This window comes from Mustela erminea, chromosome 4, assembly GCF_009829155.1.
Source record: "Mustela erminea isolate mMusErm1 chromosome 4, mMusErm1.Pri, whole genome shotgun sequence".
Taxonomy (NCBI): Eukaryota; Metazoa; Chordata; class Mammalia; order Carnivora; family Mustelidae; genus Mustela; species Mustela erminea.
In genome coordinates this window covers 65,222,150-65,247,951 of record NC_045617.1, presented here as the reverse complement: position 1 = coordinate 65,247,951, position 25,802 = coordinate 65,222,150, and the positions used below count along the sequence as shown (strand labels likewise).

Below are 25,802 nucleotides of genomic sequence, written 5' to 3'. Positions count from 1 at the left end.
AAAAGAAAAAGAAAAAAAAAAAGAACTCCAGGTTCTATGCTTTGCTGCTGCTTTTTCTTGCACAGTTACTTTACCCAGGGCACTAAAGTTCATTACAGAAAAACAAATTAAAAAGAAAGAAGAAAGACTCTAGGTGTGGAACTGAAGGCCACTGTAGAATTTCTTTTTGAGAACTCTACAAGTAACCACACCTCTGGGCCTATCACACACAGTTTCAGGTGTTTACAAATGTAGAACCGGCCCACAAACCTGCCCAACGAAACTGATGGCAATATCAAGAAAATCAGAATTCTTTAAGTTTATTAGCAATATTGTTGATCCTGTAGGTGAGTAATTTCCGAGTAATTCTTAAAGTTCAGAGAGAAGATACAAGGCAAAAATCAGCTGTTAGTCTGCTGTCTGTATGGTGGAACCAAGCTGTCTGTCACCAGGTTCATTAGAAGAGATCATGTTCTGTGAATAAAACTGCATCTAATAAAGTCAAAAAGTCTCATTATATCTATTTATGAGGGCAAGTAGATGTTCTGACCTATGACCAAAGTTAAAAGGGTTTTGCTGTATTTTGCTTTCTATTGCTAGCTTCTTCTAAAACTAAAAACAAAAAATAATCCTCGTGGTAGATGACTTTAAAACCCAGTTCCCATTGGTCTAAGAAACAGTGGTAGTCAAAAATTTTTCAGTAAACGTCCCTTCACAGAATAACCATTTGTGACCACTACTGACAGCGTATGGCGGATAAACAAGTCTTCTAGCAACATCAGACATTCCAATCTCTACTGGGATGCATTTGTACGGTTGAAGCCACTCGAATTATAAAACAAACAAACCCAGACATCAAGTCTGTGACGTCAATTAACCCTTAACTGATAGGCTCTTGGGGCAATCCTGAAGATTTAGGATAAAATATCAAAAGGAACATTTTAATGATGAAGTGTAAAGTCCAGGGACACAAGGAAGGATAACAAAAGCCATTTCTGGGTGACTGACAGTGACACATTTCCTGATACTATGTTTACATGTTCAGCTGTAGTTGGGGGACATTGTGTTTCCATGCAGGCCTGCTCTGCCTGGTGAAAATGATGGAGGTATAACATGTATTTCTTTGATATTTGCTCGCTGAACAAAATACAAATTCACGAAAAGGAAGAATGAGTTTAAAAAAATTTACAAAGCAGTGCTAGTGGATGTGTGGACAGTAAGGCAACACACTGATTTAACCTGGATTAAATTTAATTTCTAGGATCTATTTTTTGGTCAGCAAACACTGACTGAGTGCCCAACCTGAGTGAGGCATTGTCATAAAGGAGTAAGACCAGGTTATTGCTCTTCAGATCACAGCAGATCATTGCGACCTTGGAGAAGGCAAATTCCAGTTACTTCCAACCTTCTCTGTTCTGGTATAGCAGCAATTTTCTCTAATTCACAGCCCATATAGAAATGGATATTACCCAAGAGCTAACAAATACAGCACTAGCTCCTCTTGCTCTGAGTGGCAGAGTTAAAGGCCATATACTGAACTCTGAATGTGGAAGCAAGAAAAAGTAAGGTTATAAAGATATACACCATGCATGGAATATATATGCAAAACTGCCCCTAGAATAAAACAGCACACATAAATGAGCCTTATGATTATAGATTTGACACCTGCTCCACCAACTACCACTGGGTCCCCAAGAGCCAAGGGAAAAACAAAAAAGTGCTTTTGAATATGGTTCAACATCAGAGGAAAGTAAGCTGTGGTAAACTGGTTTTAGAATTTTTAAAATAAAGGGATTCTATTGGATGCACCGAGTGTTAGGAATGCAAGAATAGAGCAAACAAAAATCCACAGTATTTAGATTAAAACTAAGAGCAGAGAACAGCAGTACTGACAGGGGTGGGGCTGGGATGGGGTTGGGAGTGCAAACTGGATGTACTTTGATCCCGGGTAATTTATTAACTATAAAAACACTTTTTGAAGGTTTTCTCCAAAATGATCACTTAGAGAGAAAGTAAGCACATCACGTCATTACATTATTTCAACACCTTCAAGTCACCGGATTTCTATCATCGCACTTCAGAAACACTGTGCCATATCCCAGATCTAGGTCTATGTGACGGGATATTAAGCATGCATTATGACTAAGTGATGATTCAGCTACTGACAGACCGGCCCTAGGTGGGAGGTGCTAGCTACAGGTCAGGCAATCAGCAACCATGGGGATGTCTGTACCAGCTTTTCTAGTACCACCAAGAGTTGGGAAGTGGTGGTCCAGGCCTGCTAAATCGAGAAAGGTGAATGATGATTCAACAAAACCACCTGGGGACAGAATGTAAGACAATGATTTTTCAAAGTAAATCATAATTTAAAAAAAAGTTATTAGACTCACACAGATGAAAAAGAACTCACACGCTATATAAAATTCAAGGTGTATTGAATTTACAGTACAAAAATAAAGCCTCTCACTGGTCCAAATTTCAGTGTGATTTTACGTCTGTTCGAGAACAAGGGAATGGCTGAGACATTCCTGGCTCTAGTTTCAGAACCTGCGCTTTCTCCCGCACATGCTTTATGGTCCGAATACGCAAGCTCAGAGTATCAATTCTGATCAGTCAATACTACTATGATTCTTCCAGAGAAGATGATAAAATCGGCTAACTTATTCCATCATCCTGGAATCCTAATGCAAATGATTACTTAAAATAATAAAGTGTGCAAACTGCATGTTTTCTTAGAAACACTGCAGAGATTTCTATCTCTTCAAGGAATTGTGTAACAGAAGAGAAAAGCAGCCTGTGTTAAAGGAGATGAACCTTATCTTCTTACCTCCATCACCCTCTTATCCTCAAACAAGTAGAAGCAGAATTTATAGTTTAATTATTTCAGCACGATTTTTGTTTTGGAAACACAGGCTTAGAGAAAAGCAACTGCCCTTTTGATGCCCAGGAAGAAAGGAGTGATTTTCCAAAGCAATCAAGATTTGTGTACCTGCACTGTGGATGTTGGGGCTCCCATGGAGTGGGCCTCCCCATGACCACCGGTTAGGCTTCTGTTTGGGCTTCTGGCTCCTTTCCATCGTCCGTCGTACAACAGCTTCATGGCGTTCCTTAAATGGAACAGAGGAGCAGTGATCAGATTCAACCTGGTTATTGGAGGCTTCTTCAACTGAAGGCAGAATGGAGTGAAGGCACTACTGAGATTTTAACTGGAGGACTCCTACCTCCTAACCTTTACACCTTATCTCCGAACAGGAATAACATCAGCCTGGGAGGGTTATGGAAAGCATCAGGTTCCAGCTGCCAGAGCCCCCGGGGAAGGATGGGTACTTAAATCAGCAACCCTTGTTATTACTACGCGGAGCATAGTACATTCACATAGGCACGGTGGCGCAGGTCTTAGCTTGAGCAGATGCTGAACAAATGTGGTACCGTATCTTAAAAAACAATGGCACTGAGAATCTGAGCAGGTGGGTAAGGCCGACTCCTTGACATACTAAGCTGTGACTTACTCATTCTGAGTCTACAAGTTCATTTTTGCAGAAACTGACATATAAATACTCAAGGGTTGAGTAAAGATTAAATGAGCCAATCTATGTGAAAACTTTTGCACGTGGGAAAGCCTGATAGTTTCACACAAATGAACAGAACACAAGTAAGTTACCGCTCTCGTCCACGGACTTGGGCTTTTGAAGTTTTTAGGGAAGTAACTGTAGCAATCATACCATTCGCTACCTGCCCTCTGTACCCCGACCTCTCCAGAATCTAGGGTTATCTATAAAACTGATGACTTAATGCTCCTAGGCATCCTAGTGCCGCAATGGAAGGTTTCATGGTAAACGTGTAGCATTTCTGGAGCAGAGAGACCTCCCCTTCACTGCCCGGGGCGGCCTCTTACTTTGTCCTCCTCCAGCCTCTGCCTCCTCTTCTCCTCCACAGCAGCCCTCCTCCGCTCCTCCTTCAGCCTCTGTTCTTCTAGCTTCTTCTTCCGCTCTTCCAGGTGCTTTTCATAGTGCAGCCGGGCTCGCTCTTCCCGTTCTAACCAGATGATTTCTCTTGCAGCTTCAGGAGGGAAAACAAGGGAAATCATGCACAGGCTGGCTCAGAACTAGGACAGATACTGGGGTGGCTCAGTCGGTTAAATGGTGGACTCCCGATTTAGGCTCAGGGATGATCTCGGGGTGGTGAGATCAAGCCCGTCCCTGGGGTTCTACGCTGGGCGTGGAGCCTGCTTAAGTTTCTCCCTGTCCCTCTGCCCGCGCCTCCCACCCCTCCCCCTGCTTGCCTGCACTCCCAACAGAAAAACAAGAAAGTGTACATAGGTAGTACTGTATAAATGGGCCACAATGAACAAATATGGGTTCTTTGGTTTTGTATTTGCCAAGCCTGGCCTTTGCTTTTCTGCAATTTTGAGGGCAAAAAGGCCACTGTTAATTTATAGCATAATTTGATATGCTAGCAATGAGGTCTAAGAAGATGCACTGAATTTTACCCTTCACAAATCACTAATGTCCTCTTGTTTGGTGTGTTACCCTGATACGATGCCCTCAAAACCAATAGTACCATTCGTCTCTCTTTTAAAAAATGTGATATCCTCCATATCATAAGCTATGACTACAGTTGTTTACACAGAGCACTGGTTCTCTGAAAGTATTAACAGAATTTGGGAGAAAATCCCCAGAATAGATAGCTGATAAAAGATATATTAAACGCCTTACAGATTTATCACACTGAGTCAGCTAAGTGGTGTGAGAGAGTAAAGAAGCAGTTTGACTCTGGTTAGACAAATCAGACTATTAATATCATAGGCTGAATGAAAATACACAATTCAGAAAGTATTGTTCAGGGATGGAGTGCCTCTTTTCCCCTTTACATGTCCATGGTTCTTCCTCATCTTAGGGGAATACATACCCAACAAAACTTTTTTCTTTTTCTTTTCTTTTTTTTGGGGGGTACAATGCTTCCTTGACCCGTGATAACTAGACAGATCTTTAATATGAGGTATTAACACTGTTTGAAAAAGTGTCCATACAAATTTAGAGCACAAGCCTTGAGGATAATAGATGGCATATAAGTTAAAATGTTATTTTTTAAGAGAAAAAAATCAAAATTCAGAACATTTCAATTTCCTCTAAATGTTTATTACTAAAGATCCTGCATTTCTGCTACCAATAAGCATTTCCAAAGATATTCATTCAAGGAGACAAATCTACTGAAAGCCATTTGAATTGACTTCACTTGTGTGAAAAGTCAAGAACAATCCAAGATGAGTTTATCTTGTGACAGCACTCATGGTGGTGGCAGAGAGAACGGGGTTCTCCCAGCAGCTTTTGTCACTAATGGGTGGTGAGATCTTAAGACACACTCATTTGAATTTCAGTTTTCTCTTGCCTAAAAGACGTGGGAATTGATTTTCAAGGTTTCTTCCAAGTTTAAAAGTCCATGGTGCTAAAGAAATTCTTAAGCCCAAGCTGAAAATTTACTTTAAGTAGAAGCACATAGCATGTGCTCAATAAATATTTGCCGAGTGAGTGAATAAATAAAAAGACTATGAGAAAAAACATTGAAAGTAACAGGTGGGAAACATAATTCTAACGTGTTTTAAGGGTGATTTTACTGTGATCACACACACTTGTGCATGTAATATCTTTTGGTTTCATATGTGGGCATACCTTACCAATAGGCTTTCAATGATACATTTTTGTGTAAAATGTGTAAAATTACACATTTTAGTTCATTTAAAAAGATGGATTTACAGTGATCGACTTCTGTCAAAGCTTAAAGAGTACAAAATATTTAAAGGCAAAATGAAAGTCTTCCTTTAACCCCACACCCTCTTCTATTCCACTTTTACCTTTCGTATAAATGTAAAAAAAAAAAAATCCATATATACTGTAGCATAGTACACCGTCTGCTCTGTGTCTTGCTTTATTCACTGAAAGTATATCTTAGAGATCTTTGCATAGCAACACATAAAACATGAATCCAACAACCTTTTTAATGGCTATATAATATTCTACCATCTACATATCTTATTTTATATAATCAGATACTTATTGATAGATTATCTAAGTTTCCAGTATTTTACCAATGCAGACCTGGGATGACATTGTACTATCACCACCTCTGTAGACACATGAACATATCCATGTAGAAGTAGAATTGCTGAATGAAAGGGAATATACACTTCAAATTTTGATAGCTAGTGTCATACTATCCTCTGCAGAGGTCACACCAATTTACACTTGCACTGAAAATGGATGAAGATCCCAGACAGAAAAAAGAAATGGATTTGCACCCTGCAACCTGAGACAGGCAGTATGATACAAGTATGATAGATCTATTCCTTAACTCTTAGCTTTCTAACTACATAGTCTTTGACTTTTATACCCACGTTGAGGAAAACTTCAGATTCTTTGGGGACATTTCTGAATGTAATACTGTCTTTTCCTGTAAGATATCCCAGAAGCCAAAAGGCAAAATTAAAAAAAAAAAAAAGTTTATGGAATTTTAGTAAATATTTTTTCAAAGGTAAATTTGTAAAATTAGAGTTCATCAGTTCACAGATTAATATTCCTTAAATAATGTTTTTCATCAGGTTACTTTCTTGCTCATGAATATTTGTGATTATTTTCTCATTAAACTGAAGCTCCGCAATTTCTGAAGTCCTCCCTAAACTTGGCCTTAATATGCTTCTGTGGCCTATTCTGCATTGCTCTCCAAAATGGCCTCTTAATTCTAATTAGACCTATTTCCTTGCTGCCCCTCCCAAACAACCCATCCTTCTTCCATCTCTTCGTTCCAGTTGTTGCCCTGTTGAGAAAGTTGCCATCATTGTTTATCCAAACTGACCCATCCTTTAAGGCAGTGGTCTTATATTTCAGAATCATATTGGGGTGTGTGTGTGGAGCGGGGAGAGTATTAGTTAAAATGCAAATTCCTGGGCTCTAACCCTCCTATTTCAGAGTTAGCAATTCTAGGACAGGGCCTGGGAATCTGAATTTTGAGCAAACCTCCCAGGTGATTCTGGGTGGTCCCAAGTGGTCTACTGATGGGATCTGGAGGCACACTGCCTTCAAGGTCTTCAGGAGTTTTGAATCTTCTCGGGGTGTGTGGAGGGGTAATGTTATGACATCTACCACAAACTTCAGCATTTCTTCTATTTTAATTTCTAGGTAGCAAAGGTTTTCATTGTTCTCCTTCCTTCCCCCCCACTCACCACAGTGATTCTCATAACCAGAACCTATGAATGGTCTTCATAGTTACTTCCTGATTCACTGGGAACTACTTCCTGATTCATTCACCTATAACTGTGTGGTCTTGGTCAAGTTACTTAACCTCCCAATGCCCCACTTTGTCAGGGTAAATCATGGATAAATATAGGACCTTCCTCACGGAATCACTGTAAGGAGTAAAAGAATAATTACAGTTAACATAGTTTTAGAATAGTTCTCAGCACTTATTAAACACTCAGTAAAATTGTTTGGCAAAAATTGTTATTGTCAAATTGTCATCACCATCATCATTGTGGTTTCAGTTCAGAAAATTTAATGTAGTTCTTAAGGTTGTGCTATAAATCACAACAGGGTTAGATGTTTTAATAATAATAATAATAATAGTTTTACCTCAAATAATCTTTTTAAAGAAATAATATTTCTTTAGCCATCAAACTCTAATTGATTTCTCCTTCAATTTTCTTCCAGGAAGTGGAGATCCTATTGCAGTGCCCTTAAACACTTCTACAGAGAACAGGCAAACAATGGTGAAATAGCAAATAAGCTTTCTCATATGACTGCAGAGTGTGCTGGCGATTGCCAAGTTTATTACCAAGTGCAGATCCTGGATCATGTGCTCTTTTCAATCACAGGATAATACACAAAATATTTCAATTATTTAATAACTGCAAGTTAGTTTATTCTAAGAGGTTTAGTTATTTAAAATATTCCCTATGGATAATAGGTAATGTCAAAGTCTTATATTTTCTCATTCAGAAATAAGAGTTCTGAACATAAGAAAATAATCAACGAAATGCTATGGACTGAACTGTGTCCCTCCCCCCTCAGCCCCTAAATTCAAATGTTGAAGGCTTAATGTTCAATGTGACTGTATTGGGAGACAGGGCCTTTTGGAGGTAATCATGTTTAAATGAGGTCATAAGGGGCCCTAATGAGGTCTAAATGAGGTCATAAGTGGGGCCTTAATCCAATAGACTTGGTGTTCTTATAAAAAGAGACACCACAGAGCTCACTCTCCCTTTCTTTGTTCTTACAGGAAAGACCAGGTGAGAATAAGGTACATGTCTGCAAGCCAGAAAAGAGGTCTCATCAGAAAGTGAGCTCTGCTAGAACCTTGATCTTGGACTTTAAAGCATCTACAATGATGGGAAAATAAATCTGTTGTTTAAAACCCCTAATCTATGGTATTTGTTATGGCAACCCAAGCAGACTAACACAACACTTGGTTCCTACTTAAATCATTAACGATCACTCGTTTCACAGATGCAGCTCTATAAAAAGATAGCATGTCCAGAAAAGGAATCATAATGAATATTATTAACCTTGACTCTTGTGAAGTTTTAATGTTTCCCTGGACTCTGGGATCATGATATAAAATGAGATGAAAGCCCACGGCAGTCCCTGAAATACTAGGTGTTAATAAATCAGTCCCGTCCCTGAGCTGCTGTTGCCAGGAGTATACTTCAATGACACTAACAGTATGTCAGTGCCATGCAAAGGGGACACTGCGACAGTATGAGTGCCACACAAAGCAGAAATCCACTATCAGTCTGGTCTCCACTTAGAAACATACAGCGACTCTAGTACTAAAAGAAATTTAAAATGAAGGGCAAGTATTGTCACGGATAAAGCATGTCTCGGGCTTCACAGCAATGTGGGTCCGCCCTTAAGCCTGCCACTCACTGTTTAGATGCCACAGAGCAAGCGATTTCTGTGGTCTCACATCCTCACATGGCAATGGCGCCATCTTTCTGACAGGGTCTTGGTGGGCTCACGTTAACAAGTGGAGCGCTTAGCACAGTCCCATGTACACAGCAGGAGCTCAGTAAATGTAGATAATTATCAGGAGTGAATCTCTAGGACAATCAAACCAATTCCTGCCCTATGCCACAGAGAGGATGCAGCGAATGGGAAGAACAAAGACAGGAAGCGACAGGAAGCGTACCCGTGGGTTGGGTGACTCCCCTTGCCGGTCACCATCACCAGTCTAGTGCCCAGCCTGGTCCTTCTGAACAGGCTTCCATCTGCGTGAGCGCATGTGTCACTACTACGTGACGGAAAGAAAAAAAAAAGTGGCATTCAGAGAACAGAGCAATGTTATCACCTCACCTCTGAAACATGCAGATGGGCTGTCTCCGTTTCACAGGAAGACATGAAAGGATACGAATTGGTTACTGGTAACGCTGGGCACTAGCAATGCCAGTAATATCTTGAAGAATCGGAAAATGACCAGTGCTAAATTTCTGAGTTCAGGATTTGGTTCTGCTAGTAATTTTGTGTGACCTTGGGATAATGAGCCAACCTAGTTGACCTCTAAATTAGAGTGTGTGTACAAAATGATGTCCCAGATCTTTTCCGATCAATGTCCAGAACTCAGTGTTTGTTTTTCCTTTGGAGGACGTGTGTGGAATTACTATTAGGTCTCCTTTTGTTTTGATTTTGACTGTTAACATTTTCATCGTTATGCTTTATCTCAACAATTATTGAGATTACCTGCATTTCCAGTTTAAAAGTAGATCTGATGGATGAGCTAAAGAATTAAAGGATTGGGTGACTTCCAAGCCAAGTGACTTGTATTAGGCCTTAGTGTTAATTCCAAGCTTTCTAAACTCTTCTTCCACTCCCGTCTTGTTGCACTGATATACCAGAGGTCTGCCTGGTAGCAACTGTGACCTTGCAGGATGCTCACACTGTCTCCTGCTCCCGAGCAGTCTTCCCACTCTGCCTGCTTCCCAGCACACAGCAGTGGGCCCAGTGGGATCGAGGGGCTGGGGTAGCAGTTTATACCTTGGAAGACCAAGAGCCTTCCCCATACACAGGCTGAAGGACTTTTTTTTTTTTTTTTTTAGTGATTTTTTTTTTTAATCTTTTTTTTTTTTTAAAGATTTTATTTATTTGACAGAGAGAGATCACAAGTAGGCAGAGAGGCAGGCAGAGAGAGAGAGAGGAGGAGGAAGCAGGCTCCCTGCTAAGCAGAGAGCCCGATGTGGGACTCGATCCCAGGACCCTGAGATCATGACCTGAGCCGAAGGCAGTGGCTTAACCCACTGAGCCACCCAGGCGCCCCTGAAGGACTTTTGATATAAGAAAGCAATACTATCCAGGACTCCTGTCTCTAGAGCCAGGCTTAAAGGAGGGTTCAGCCTCTGCTAAAGTATACGGAATTTTGCTAAAGCATAGAAATCAATGATGGTCCTTGAAATTTTTTAGTTATTACCTCAACCCCAACCCACTTTCACTTCTTAAGCATTGCTATCTTCCTCACCTGGCTGCTTTACTGAGCCCTGCCTTGCCCTGCCCTGCTGGACCAGGAAGCACAATATCCCTCTCCCCTTGTCTCCCCCAGCTCAGAAACATTAGGCTTCTTTAGTCCCAGGCATCGGAGTCTGTGTCTGTGGCATCACGTGGCCGGCCATCCTCATCTTCTCACCATCACCGCCATGGTGAGATGTCTTCAGTTCTCCCTTTGCGCTCATGCCAAGTGATCTGCAGACATTATCTTCATAGCCTCTCAATGAGGCAGACGCTGCTATTAAACTCACTTTATCATGAGCAGTCTGGGACCTGGAGAAGTGGTGTAACCTGCCTGATGCCTCACAGTAAATCAGTGGTGGATCTGGAACCAAACTCTGGACTGTCTGCTTCTGGAAGCAAACACTGAGCCATTATGTTGAAGGACATGCTTTGCAATGCCTCCCAGAAACTAACCTGTTGCTCTAGATTGGGACAAGCTGGTCATGCAATGTGAAGACCCTTGTCTCCTAATGTCACTCTTAGCCCTTATCCTCTTCTGTTTATAAGATCCCTTACTTTTCAGATTTTAAGATCTTTTCATCTTCAGCCTCAAAGGCAAAGTCTGTTTCAGAAGAAGAAATAATGGCTGCTTAGTCAGAATGATTCATTCATTTATGGTAAATCTTCAGCCTCTAAGTTACCAAATCCAACCTGCAACAAGCATTTATTCTTGCCAGTCCCGAGCTTGACTCATGATACAGCCGCTGAGGTATGTGTGCACTCATGTCCGTATCCCTCCCACTGCCGTGCAGTCAGAGCCCTCAGCTGTTCACGGCCTGCCTGATGGCCTGGAGGGCTTTTGTACTTTATGTTCATTAAGTGACTTCGGGAGACCAGATGCCAAGACTAACCACAGATCGGTCAAACTTCTACCCAGTAGCGATTTGGTTTAGAAAGACTGCTTTCCCAAAACTCACCCTGTTTTGTGGAGAGTCTGGTCAAAACCAAAAACTGGGCTAATCGAATAATGTGAAATGTGAAATCAGAGGCAGCTTTACTTATGACTTTAATCGGTACAGCATTATTGGTGGTTTACTAATTAGTCCTAATCCCCCATCAATATTTTTGAGATGAATGCTCAAGCCAGGCAGAAATGATCATTTATCTCTTGGCCACACTTGGATTAACAGTGCTGTCCCTGTGTTGAAAACACACTGTTATTAAGGAGATTTAAAAAAGAAAAAAAAAAGACAAAGTAAAAAAGCTGTGACTGGAAGGGCAAAAAAGTCTGGTAAAAATTATCCACAGAAAGAAACTCAAATAAAAGTTGATTAATGTTTGTTCGAAGTTCAAAATCTTTTTTATATTATCTTGGTGATTTCTTTTCCTTTCTTTTTTTTTTTTAAAGATTTTATTTATTTATTTATTTGACAGACAGAGATCACAAGTAGGCAGAGAGGCAGGCAGAGAGAGAGAGGAGGAAGCAGGCTCCCTGCTGAGCAGAGAGCCGGACGTGGGGCTCAATCCCAGGACCTGGGATCATGACCCGAGTCGAAGGCAGAGGCTTTAACCCACTGAGCCACTCAGGCGCCCCTATTTCGGTGATTTCTAACACAGTATGAGAGATCTCTTATACAAGTTTGAACTTAGCTATAAAACCCCTATGTTGAATACATTGAAGGATAGATTTTATAAACAAATTTTTCTTCGTGAGATATGCGAATCAATCACACAAGTCTGATAATCTTTCATGATGTCACAGAACCCCAGAAAGCCCCAGTTGGCAATGTCACTCCATTCATGCCAAATCTTCAAGCTTAATCCGTATCATTTTAAGAAAAGGGGTTGAACCATATCTCCTTGGGTGCAGAAAATTTTTCACCTGTGAAAGAGTTCTTAAATATTCTCTTGAATTTGTCAACATATTGTAGGGCTGTCAGTTTTATAACATACATGAAAATTCAACAGTTTTAAGGCACAACTAGTGTATAGATGACCTTTGTAGCCTTGTCCCTCTGAGACAATGTTTAAGAATAAGAATCCAAGACCTGCTGGACTGACCTATTACAATGGCAGGTATTATCTGATAATTTGGTAATGTCTTAGCAAATCTGCAGTACACCTGCCGCATTCGTCTGTGCTCATGTTAACATGCATAGACTTACTACTCATTTACCATTTGATGACAATGGTTAGACATTGACTATGGGCCGGGCACTATTAATAGGTATTGGGCTCCAGAAATGACAAAATGACACAAGTACTTTCTCTCGTAGAGCTTATACCCCAGTGGGGGCAGACAGATAATAAACAAGTGAGTAAAAATACACACATGCTTGGATGTTGAGAGTAATATCAAAGACATATTAAAGACATGCTTAAATATGCTCTGGCAGAAAGAAAATCCATCTACTTATCACAATGTAAAAATAAAACACACGCCCTTCTATAAAATAAATTACATTAACAATTATGGCAGGCCCACACAATAAAAAGGACAACGATGGTGTTAATTTGCTGCTAAATGTGATAATGCAATGTATAATGTTGTTTGGCCCATTATTATTATTAATATTGCATGAAAGACTGCAGAGTAAGGAAAGTCTGCAAATATTTACTACATGTCTGTTGAATAATTAGTACCATGCCATGTACTGGGATACAAAGAACTAGCAAATTATAGTCAATCACACCCTTTAAAAGTTTAACATACATGCAACCAGGAGGTTATATAAATCCAACTAGGAAAAGTTCATAAGGGCAAACAAGAGCATTAGAATGTGAGCTAAAATATGAGGTTGTGCAAAACAGACCGCAGAGTGAGAAAATGATCAATTTCTGAAAGGGGGAAAGGCCATGAGGAGTAGAAAGGGCTTCAAAAAGAGGGAGTGGCCCTAACTGCAACACAGCTGGAGAGATGCAGTACATCTGCGAGATGGTTCTACTGAGCAGGACCTGAATTTATGAAGGCCTGGATGGGTCTGATAGCACAGGCAGCAGATCTGAAGGCAGGGACTTGACATTTATCTTGAAGATAGCATCAGCTATTCATATGACTAAGTGGACTGAAGGACAGAGAGAATGTGGCAACTTCCACCCACCTACTAGGCTCCAGAAGCTGAAGCTCCAGCTGGAGGACTAGGCTCAGTCCAACTCGCCACTGGTAACTTCAAGTGGCCCAACAGGCCAGAGTGGAGACTAGTGAGGGCCCAGCACTGGGACCCCAAGGAAGAGAAAAAAAATGTTTTATAATGCAAAAGAGCCAACAGCTAAGACTAGTGGTCAGGAAGATGCCAGTGCCTCCAGCAATAGGACAATTACCAAGCACAGCTAAAAGACATTATTGCTCGGGGCCAGAAAAATACTGGTACAACTGACCGGGCCACAAAAATCACCCAGAGGAATTGGTTTTGGAATGAGAGTTGATGAGTCAGTTGTACAGAAGCTGACTTTTAGATAATGGGGAAGCATCAACCGCCTTAGGAGCAAATGAATGTGTAGAACCCATGTCATCAAAAAAGGAGAGCTAGAACCCATGTGCACAAATGAAATTTTTTTCCCTTACGGAAAAAAAACAAAATTAAAGCTTGGAAGAGAGTTGGTGAAAAAAAGATACAGAGGTCAAGAGAGGGGAGTTTGAAGGAATGGCCTGAAGAGACTCAGATAGAAGGGAGTGGTTAGGGGGATTCCTTCACGGAGAAAGCTTTCAAGACCGAAAAATACAGCTTTTAGAGTATTTGTGCTCAACCAAATGGACAGAACAACCCCAAACATGAAGAATTATGCCTGGTTTTATGTGATAAATGGAAGGACAATGTAGAAAGACTAAGCCACATGACCCAATCCCACCATAAAAGCATTAAAGCATGAGTCAGAGATTTAACCTACAGAAAGTTATGAGGAGGTCCTCTCTATTTACAGAATAGTACAAACATGACATGCCACCCAAAACAAAAGGAACTTTATTCTCCCTCTCCACTTTGCTTTTTTGAAACTTTGGATTAAAACAAAAAATTTTAATAATTTCAATGTCAGTTGCAATCTATATCCAACACTGAGTAATCAATCTCAATGTCCAATCATTTAAAACTTTGCTTTGCTGGAATTTATGGAGTGTACTCCCAATTTTTTTTCCCCCTTAAACTTGAAAAGCGTTACAGTTTGAAAGCCTGGTAACAGCTGGTATTACCAACTGTTTTTGTTTTTAAAAAAGCACAGTCCAGAGATCTGATATTGACATTCCCTCACCCCTTCTTTTTAAAAATATTCCACTGTCATTATAGTTTTTGCAAAGCACAGTTTAAGGGTAGTTGCTCAGGTGTGCCCTTCCATTTTTAGTACTAAAAGATTTTTTTAAAGAAATCAACTTTATAGACTGCAAGGCACAATTTAAGTTAGGTGCTAGGTTTTAGATAACACTTTTACAAAAATATATGTATGTGTGCTCACATGTATGTTTATTCATGTATTTATGAAGATTGAAGAGAGCCTCTCAAGATTTAATTGCTGCTATGACCGATTACATGGAAAAAATCAGGCAAAAAGACATTGCTTTAAAATTTAAAAAAAATGCAATTAATGCAAACAAAAAATAAAAATTAAGACTGATGTATTTCATGAAAATTGTGATTTTTAACAACAAAAAGAGATCAGAATTAAGGAAGCCATGATATTTAACATGGCAGGGAAAAGAAGAAAAACCATGTCTATTATATGACGGCTCACTAAAACAGTCCAGGTGTAATAACAGGATAATACAATCACCTGAAAACTACTTCCACCCATGTAATATAATCTGTGAAGCATGATGGCTTCCTTTAGCAAATGCCTTTTCCCACATATCCCTGTGTCACTGTTCTATGATCTCTGTCTCTTCCACCCTCCTGGACAGCACTTCCACATCCTCTGGTGGGAAACTCTGCCAGCACGTGACACCCACAGGCTGTTCGCGTGCTTCTGTGGGTTCTCACCAACCCGTGTGCACACCCTTTCAATACCACCTCCAATTACAATTGCTGTGGGTTTATCTCCCTCCCCACATACCCTGCAGCTAGCCTTTGAAGGGTGGGTCTCAATCTCTATCTTTTGAACACAATACCCAGAAAACAAGGTTTTTGACTTTATAAATTAGTCAAAAGTCGTGTGCTGCCCTGTGGATAGGAATTAAAATGTGGGATTTCCTCTTAAGACAAACATCGAGCCACTCAACATACAGAACTAGGCAACTTGCAGGAGACTGTGTAGGCTCAAAGCTATAGGTCTTGTAACTTCATAGCATAAGAAGTGAGATCATTTTTGTTTGACCAGCGTGTTAATTAATACATTCCACAAAACTAAAAAAAAAGGAAAAGAAAAAAACCAAACAGTGCTTGGCTTTGAAAGACAAACCCAAACAGAAAGGTCTGAGTTACTGTGTAAAAGCTGACTCACAATGGGATTTAAATCATAAAGGGGTGGTCTCCTGATCCTCTGGAGCTACTTCTACTCTAGCAGGTGGGAATTCATGCTGCAACTCTAAGGAAGAGATAAAACGGTTAAGACCTGACCCCGCTGGATGGGACAGAGAAGGAAGAGAACTCAACAGCTAATCCTTGGACCCATCCAAAGACAGTGCAAATACCAGCCATCCCAGAGCAGGTGGGCAGTTGCTTTTTTGTGCTTATCTGGAGTCTCTTTCTGCTTGGGATGCTCTGCCTTTCCTCTGTTCTGATCTACTTGTCAAACCAACCTGAATAAGGGAACAGTGGGCATACCTCCCAGGAGCAAGAGACCCAGGCTGCAGAATATGTGGGGGAAAGCATCAGCCTGAGGGCCACAGAAAGCCCTCCACCAGGAACCCACCCGCCTGCAGCAAGCCTATCAGCCACAGGGAACTTCAAGCCTGGGCAGAAAGCTAGGCACACAAAAGCAGCAGAGCTCAATCCCTTCCACCAAGTTGTTGAAATCTGTGTCAAAAAGACTTTGGCAGCAAAAGAACTGACCTGGCATGCCCATTATGGCAAAGGAGAGAACAAGGCCCTTGTTGGAAGAATTAAGTAATGTCAGTAGACTTCTGAAAACCAGCATCCCATCAATTTCACAGATTTGGGTTTGTGGATTAGAACAATAGAAAAGATGGGGTACACATGCTGGGTTCTCCCACGGAAACATGAGTTCTTACAAAATGCAGTGGAACTCTAGAAAAGTTAGGGGTCATCCACTTGGAACATGCTAATAACCTCGGTCAGTCCAATTTTTAAAGACAGAGACATTCTGCAACACTGAGACAAGCTAACCGGACATTTTGTCTTTCCAAGGCACTTGAGAGCATCCTGTTTTAGCAGTTTGGCATAAATGGACATCAAAGTAAAGGAGGAGTTAGCATGAGCATCCTTGCTCAGTGTTCTAGAGGACACTGGTGCTTTGATCTTGGCTTCCTGGTAAGGTCATCCCTGGGACACAGCTCTCCAGGTGATGGTACGGACAATACCACAGTTGCTAACCTTTCACAAAGACCTTAGGTAGCAAAAGAAAAATCAGACAGCTCAGCACTAGGTTCTGCACTCTTCTGGCAGCAAGGCTGGTCACATCCGTCTATAAATTCAGCAGCAGGGTTATTTTATTATAGGAAGCAGGAAGTGTCCCAGTAGTCTAAACTCTCATGACTCTTCTTCACATAAAAGAGAACCATAAGCTCACTATCCTTGTGTGCTTTTTTTTTTTTTTTTTTAAGCTGTAAAATGTAAGCTGAGCCATCGAGCCTGTCGTACATACATTCTCTCCTGCACCACATTAAACTGTGATTACAATAAAACAAGGGAAAAGGACCTTAATCCTGGGCTGGGCTTTCCTGTTACTTAGAATTTGGTCCCCTGTTTCTATCACATACTAAATTCTGTTTCACATCCATCTGTACGACTCACAAAGGCACGTCAGCGAGCATAGTCATTAGAGTGATGTCCGTGTGCTCAATGGTTAAGTGGCCTTTAGTCTTGAGGTGAAAGGTAACAACTCAACGACAGTGTCCCTGAAGGAGGGGATGAGGGCTGGGGATGGATACCTAGCTGCTTCTCGCGCTCCTCGCGGCGCTCCCTGGCCATCCGCTGCCGGTCATCGACCCGTAGCACGAGAGGAGGGTCTGCAAAGGAGATAAAACATATAAGCAGAAAAGTGGATTTTCTCATAACAATATACTTTGATAAATACCTTTTTAGCTAGTAAGTGCGATGAATGAAATATTACTATGTCTTACAACCACTGGTATATAGGACTATAGTTTTGGTGATATGCCTTATTATTACGATTTTTTCTGAGAATTTTCAAGCATTTTTCTCCTGTTTAAAAACATTATGTGAGAGTAGATCCTAAGAGTTCTCATCACAAGGAGAAAACCATCCCCCCTTTTTTCTCTCTCATATCCACAGGAGATGAGGGATGTTAACCTGACTGTGGTGATCATTTCACAGCACAGCTAAGTCAAGTCACTATGCTACATGCCTTAAACTTACAGCATGCTCTATGTCAGCTCATCGAAAATGGGAAACAAGTTCTAGAAAAAAAAATAAAAAGACACACAGCCTGCCCACCCCCCCTCCTCCCATGATGTAAAAACATATCTGTAGCCTTTTGACTGTTTCTATCCAGCAACAGATATGATGCTTTGGGTTCCTAAGCTAGTGAACTTCTATCATTTTTATGCTTTAAAAAGTCTGTTCCTCAACAGCAAACAGAATCCTAAGTAAGTTCTACTGAATAGGGGTTCACCAGCCAGATGCAAAAAGCCCAGCTTTGGAGTCACACAGGCAAGAGTCCACTTTCTGTCCTGTCTCTCACTTGCTAGGTAAATTTGGCTGAGTTACTCACCAACTCTCTTAGTCTCAAGTTAATTAGGGCATGGGTTTCATGGATTCTTTTTTCTTAAGATTTTATGTATTTATTTTAGACAGAGAGAGATGGAGTGAGAAAGAACAAGCATAAGCAGGGGGACCGGCAAGCAGAGGGAGAGGGAGAATCAGGTTTCCCGCTGAGCAGGGAGCCCAACGTGGGACTCCATCCCAGGACCCTGGGATCACGACCTGAGCCCAATGCAGATGCTTAACTGATGGAGGCACCCAGGTGCCCCCTGGGTTTTGATTTATTATCTACAAAACGAGAATAAATAGAACCAATCTCACATCACTGTAAGAACTAAATGAAATGCTTGAAACAGTGTTAGTTACATGCCTCACACATAAGGCTCAGTTCACTCATTCATTCACTGACCACATTGTGAACATCAACTCTGCACCAGGCATTGTTCTAGGTGCTGAAAAGAAAGCAATCGAGGAAAAAAAAATCTCTGCCCTTGTGGGGGCTGTGTTCTATTCAGGGAGAATTTTACGAACAGGATAAATAAGAGATAACGGAATGAAAAAAAGGGGCTGGGGCGTCTGGGTGGCTCAGCTGGTTAAGCGTCTGACTTTGGCTCAGATCATGATCTTGGGGTTCTGGCACAGAGCCCCATGTGGCTGCTCTGCACTCAGCAGGGAGCCTGCTTCTGCCCCTCCCCCTCATTGCATGTGTTCTCTAATAAATAGAAAAAATCTTTAAAAAAATGAAAAAGGGGAAAATATACTGAACGTTAGTTTGAAATAAATGCTAAGAGGACAACAAAGCAACAAAGGGGATTGTGACATGGCAGGAAGGAACTGTTTAACATTTTAGACAAGGGCCAAGGGAGGCCTAACTGATGTAACTTTTACATGTAAAACCCTGATGGAAAGGACACATGGATGTGCAGATATTCCAGGAGATGGGAAGCAAGCACAAAGGCCCTGAGATTAAGAGCACATAATGTGCTCAAGAAATGGGTAGATCTATGAGCCTGGAACGGAGAGAGATCGCAATCAATGGGGCCAGACCTGCAAGGGCCATGGCACGGGGCTTGCTGGTCACAGGGAGGACTCTGGATGGCACTCCAAGCAAAACACTGCTGCGGGTTTCCCAGCAGAGAGCTATACTAATGCGTTCACTCTGCTACTATATAAACAAGCAAAATGATGATGATGATGATAATTACCTCAAAATCAGGTTTATTTTCTCTTCTTTTAAATTGACATATTTTTAAGATCTCATGTTAAAAAATAGAAAGCTAGTGGGACAATATTTTAGATAGCATGGTGGTGGTTCATCAACAAATTGAAAGGCCCTCCATCCCAAAGGCCTCTTGAATGCCACGGGATTTGTACATTGAGGGGGAACAGAAACCGTAGAAAAGGCCCATCAGGAGCCTGCAAAAACCTGGCAGTGAGAATCACGTGCAAGACTAAGTGATAGTATTTTATGCTTTTCCTTTCTTTTTCTTTCTTTCTTTCTATTTTTTTATTTTTTAAAATTTTATTTATTTGACAGAGATCACAAGCAGGCAGAGAGGCAGGCACAGAGGAGGGGAGGGAAGCAGGCTCTCCACGGAGCAGAGAGCCCGACATGGGGCTTGATCCCAGGACCCTGAGATCACGACCTGAGTCAAAGGCAGAGGCTTAACCCACTGAGCCACCCAGGCACCCCTCTTTTATTTTCTTTTAAGATATGAGTTTTAGAATCTGGTCAAAGGACCCCTCAGTAGCTCACATTTATTAGGATACTTACTTTTCAGACTTACTGATTATTTATGAGATTTCAAATATTGTTTGTGTAAGAAAATATGGCTCCTGGTCCCAAAAGATCTACTTCTGGAATCTGAAAATGGGCATGTGGCCTCCTGCTCAGGCACCTGGTTATGGGCCATACACAGGGGTGTTTTACTGTCATTTGTTTCTGGTGAAAAGAAATGACAGCATGGCAAGTGGCATTTGCAAGAAAGAACTATCTGAGAACAAGTCAAAATGCAGTTAGAAGAGACCTTCAATGATTACTTACGACTTAAGTAATATGCCTTAAACAATGAGGTTTACCCGTTCATAAACACTTATTTAACTATATATAACCCCCAAATCAACTTTATTAAAAAAGACTTTATATAAAAAAGACATAAGCACTTTACAGAAAGCCCACAAAATAGTTTAGGGGTGCCTAGGTGGCTCAGTTAGTTAAACGTCTGCTCTTGATTTCAGTTCAGGTCACAATCTCCAGGTGGTGAGATCGAGCCCCACATCTGGCTCTATGTACGGCATGGAGCCTGCTTGACATTCTCTCTCTCCCTCTGCCTCTTCCCCTTCCCCGCTCCCATACTTTCCTTCTCACTCAATTAATAAATATCTTAAAAAATAGTTTAATTCCTTTGAATTACATTTATAATTTCTGTCACAGACTATCAATAAGAAGGTGTGACATTTCTAGCTTACTTTCGAGTACTTGCCAAATTTCAGGCAAAATTTTGAAAAAAAATTTTCGAAGGGAAGATTTTAATAACAACGTATGGGACACACACCCCCTCACCTATCCTCTTCTACCCAAACCAAGCCTGAGAGCTCCAAGTCAATCACAATATCAATAACCCAGTTACACACTATAATGGTTGCTGTTTGGATACACAGTAGGAAAACAGCACTACATGGGATGATTTCCATAATATCATTTCATATGAAGATTATGCTAATCGCATGTGACGAACACCACCCTAACTGATCGTATAATATATAAGAAACAAGGACATATAGATTGCTGCACAAACAAATCAATCAATCGCTAAAAATAAGGCCAATGCTTACAAGTATCACGATTCCCGCTGACCTTGTTTTGAGTGCTGGAATGATAATCACTATTCATTTGGAATCAGATTTTGAGGAAGTAAAGAATTAGGGCACGGTGATTGCGATATCCTAGATGATTTTGGTTGGATTAGGAACCTGGCATTAGAAATCGCTGAATTGTAGAGGGAAAAAGTCATTCAGGTCTTTTTTTTTTTTTTTTTTTTTAAAAGATTTTATTTATTTATTTTAGAGAGAGTGGAGGGGAGAGGGAGAGAGAATCTCAAGCAGACGCTGTACTGAGCACCCTGAGCCCAACGGTGGGGCTCCATCTCCGGAGCCCGAGATCATGACCCTGAGATGGTGACCTGAGCTGAAACCAAGAGTCAGAGACTCAACTGACTGGACCACCCAGGTGCCCCAAGGCATTCAGTTTAAATTCTGTTTCCATCCTTCTGATTACATCCGTCACTTGGGTGCCAGAATGTCAATAATACTGCTGGTGGACTAGAGATGGGGTGGGGGAGGAACAAAGCCTTATTGGTTTTGTGCACTGCGTATTCCCAGTGTTCAGGACCACATCTGGCAGGAAGGAGAATATTTAGAAGCGTCTGTTGAACGAATGAGCAAACAACCTTCACTAACTTTCAGAGCCTTTAAACCCCCCCTCAACATACACCAATGGGGCAAACAAATAGCAACCTCGTATTTGATAACAGACTTTAAAAAAATAAATGTTAAACAGTCACAGTTTTAATAACCAAAAGCTGATAAAAATTATCTTTAAAGAGAGGTTTCCAAAAAGAAAAAAAATTGAATAGTTCCAAGTAAAGAGTGAATTTTCTAGGATTCTTTGTCTGCCTCTCATCCCCAACCCTCACGTCCCTCTTCCCTGCAACAAAACCAAGGTGCAGGAAGTAAATGAACGTCCTGAACATTTCACATCGTTCCCTGACAGATCTAACACTGTCAGAAGGAAAAGTTTTCAGAGCAACAGAACGTTGCTGTGAGTTCACCTGCAGCTGCCCTCTGCATTCAACCTCTGGCTGGGACGACTTGAAGCAGGGGGCTGGCCACCCAAACTGGGGCACTTTCAAGAGTGACGGGAAGTGCTCCTGATATCCTGTCTTCAGTGACGTGCATGAGCCTAGACCACAAAGGGGGAACTCAGGGGCTCTCGAAGAAAGAAAATCAACTGACACGGACAAGGTTTTCTCAAGAGCTCACCAGGCTTTGACTTCGATCCGAACAACTAGAGTTGACACAATAAATAACTTCACTGGGGCTTTTGCATTTTGCAAAGCACTTTCACAAACATTATCACTTTGTTCTTCACAACAGCTCTACAAGCTGGCCAAGTACTTACTCCTTCAAGGACCAGTTCTCATGCCTGTTTTCCAAAGGAGAAAGCTGAGGGAAATGGCTGTGACCAAGGAAGGTGGCACAGTGAAGTGTCACAGCTAGTTCCTAAAACCAGATCTCTAGCTCAATCCCGGGCCCTTCTGCACACCAGGGCACTCCATGACAGCGGCAAGATGGAGCAGTCAGAGAAGGCCTGGAAGATTCCAAGGCCTGCATTCCTCTGTGATGGAAATGACTTATAAATGCTAGTGAAGTTTTTTGTGGCTCTTTTAAGACTTGTTGGTGGAGCGTGATAAAGGGATAGAAATTAAGAGGGATTTTTAAAAATGAATTTAAGTTTCTGCTTTTTTTTTTTTTTTTTAGGTATGTACTGATCATGAAAAGAATGCCAATGTTCTCATCTAATTAGGTTACACTCTGAATCATCTGGAGGCAGCTGATGGCATCCTCAAGAGCCCTCACCCACTCTGTAGACATGGACAGATCCGTGACTGTACAAATGGTCTCTTTCTGTCTGGGTCCAAGTATTCCCAGCTGAGAGCACTTGTCTTTCCTAGATAACATGAGACATACTATGCCCACACTTATAAACCACAAGGGCCTCCTATGTCTGTTTCCAAGATAAAATATTAACAACTTGAATGTTATTAACATCAAAGAGATGTTCTAGAGTCTTTATCAGAAAGTAAAAGATGGGAAAACATTTAACTAAAATTTACTGGGTTAGGGACGCCTGGGTGGCTCAGTTGGTTAAGCGGCTGCCTTCAGCTCAGGTCATGATCCCAGCGTCCTGGGATCGAGTCCCACATCGGGCTCCTTGCTCAGCAGCGAGCCTGCTTCTCCCTCTGCCTCTGCCTGCCATTCTGTCTGCCTGTGCTCACTCTCTCACTCTCTCTGACAAATAAATAAAATCTTAAATAAATAAATAAATAAATAAATAAATAAATAAATAAATAAAATAAAATTTACTGGGTTAAAAAAGACCCCAAGAAATCATTTGGTCAGACTGCCCATTTTGGGTTGAGGACAATATTCAAAATATTCCAAAATTTAGTATATACTTTACTTTTCACCACCCCTGCCCCAAGTTCCAGAGAATGAAAATTAATAGACTGCTCTAGTCAGACATTCCCATGACTTGTATCTCATAGAAGTAACAGGTTTTACTCAAGCCTAGCCATCCAACATGAAAATTCTTCTATCATCCTTTGGAGATACTAAGGAAAACAACATGGTGGTTTTAAAAGCAAGACCTTCATATGTACATCAGCTCATCTATATATATTTATATAAGCAAGGAGACACATGATGCTCAAAAGACACAATATGAATGACTGCCAGAGAGGTGAGGGGTGGAGGGGAACGGGTAGAATGGGTGAGGGGAGTGCAAGGTATAGACGTCCAGTTATGGAATGAGTAAGTCACAAGGATAAAACGTACAGCACAGGGAATATAGTCAAAACAAGGGGAAAACAGTATATAGCATTTAGTGAATGTTCAGTTCTCATGGTAAGACAAATGAGGTTTCCATGCTAAAGGATCCTCACTTCAGTGTAAGGAACCTAAGTCCCCTAGAATAAGGCCTGGGAGCACAGGGGCCCTGCTTTGCTCCTCCAGTCCCTGTCATGGTCCCAGGCACAGGACAATTACTCATTAAGTAGTAGATGGTGGCTGAAAGGTAGGTGGGTCCATGAACAGATGGAAAGGCAAACTGACTAAGTGGGGAGTCTCAGCCTGCTAATTAAAATTGCACTGAAATTACACATCATCTTCCACTAATGGCTGGTCATACAGTCTGGCAATAGTACTTGTTGTTAGCTGTCCTTCGTTTAAGCAAGAAGCCAGATTTATCTGCTCTGTTAAGATCTTTCCCACATGGAAACCCCACCAACCCACCCCCGCTAAACTACGAATAATGGGGGAATGTTTTGTTTGAAGCTAGAAAGAGTGATTTCCATCTTAATTCTCACTGATTCACTGCTCTTGAGTGATTTTGGTCTCGGATGCTGCATAAAGTAGGCTTCCAAGGCCCTCATGAGGGGGTCAAATTGCCGTTGCGTCTCTTTGCTTGTCTACCATCATACTGGACAGTGGGCTCTGTCAAGGACCACACAATGGCTGTTGGACACCTGGAAGCAACTTCATTGTCTTCAACTGTTTATGTTTACAGGCTGTTTGCTTCTTTGTATCACTGAGTGGAACAGACCATGAATCACAGGCTATTAAATGAAATTACCATGTAGGTGTACAATCATTGCAGACAATAGAGAACAAAAACATAATTCTGTAGCAGCTTTGCTATGTATGAAGATTTCCTTAAATGGCTTTTGAAAATGTCACAAGAAAAGATATACAGTAATGCTGGGCACACAGGCACAAAAAGTTGTGGCTCACGCACCATTACAAAAAAGAATAGGAAAATGATTACCTCTTATACATCGCTGGACAGTAAACAATGCACACACACGCATTATCTCGCTGATTGCCAGAATGATTCTGAGAAATTAGCAGGGCATGTGTTTGAATCTCCATTTTAGAAAGAGAAAATCAAGGCTGTAAGAGGTTCTCGGACTTAAATTCATATAAGCCAGTAGGAGTTGTGTTTTGGTAGCAGGATAGAAACTAAGTTCTCCTAAATTCCAGCATGCCTTAAGGCTTTAGGGATAACTTTTTTTCTACAGCAAAAGACATGAATCGTACCTGGTTTACTTCCTGAGAAGTTGCTATTCTGTCCTGAAATAGCAGAGGGACGGCTGGAGGCAGCAGTTTTCTTTTCTTGCACTTTGTAGCTTTCAGGCGCTATACAAATGAGACAAAGAGAAAAGACCGTATTTAGTTTCTTAAAATTGATTTAGAAACATTCACCTATTCAATGTTTACTGTGAACCTTTGTATCAGGTACAAGGCTAGATTTAGGAAATAAAAAGATGAGGCTGTTACAACTCTTGCTGGCTCAGTGGGAAGGACACACCCCAAACTCAAGGGCTGTGGCTCAACCGATCCTCCAGCAGTAGCATGTTCAAGGTTGGTCCCAGTTTAAACATAAAGCAAGCACGTGGAAGCATGACTGGTATCCAAAGTCTCTGATCTTAGTTCTTAGAAAGCTCATGCATTAGGGACCCAACATTCCAAGAACATACCCAAGTGGGTCACTAGAAGGGAGCCAGGACATAAAATTTACTAGGATTTTGAAACAGGTACTGGAAAAAGTTCCGTAACACAGATTATTAAAGAGACTATGGGAAATGTATTCTAGGAAAGGAATAAAGGGGCAGACATACCCGGTAGTTCTCTGGTTATGTCAAGTGCAGGATCCCATACTTTAAACACATTACTTTCTTTACCCATA

General features: G+C 41.2%; 1 protein-coding gene across 11 annotated transcripts in view; it reads right to left on the bottom strand.

The window, feature by feature from the left end:
• Positions 1–25,802, bottom strand: part of MAP7 (microtubule associated protein 7) — a 169,928-nt gene that overhangs the window by 36,515 nt on the left and 107,611 nt on the right. For all 11 annotated transcript variants that reach the window (XM_032339423.1, XM_032339414.1, XM_032339416.1 and 8 more), the window contains 4 exons: positions 25,154–25,252; positions 17,485–17,562; positions 3,875–4,038; positions 2,969–3,086 (listed from right to left, as the gene is read on the bottom strand). In XM_032339423.1, the coding sequence (XP_032195314.1) occupies positions 2,969–3,086; positions 3,875–4,038; positions 17,485–17,562; positions 25,154–25,252 (459 nt within the window). The remainder of the gene's footprint in view (positions 1–2,968; positions 3,087–3,874; positions 4,039–17,484; positions 17,563–25,153; positions 25,253–25,802) is intronic.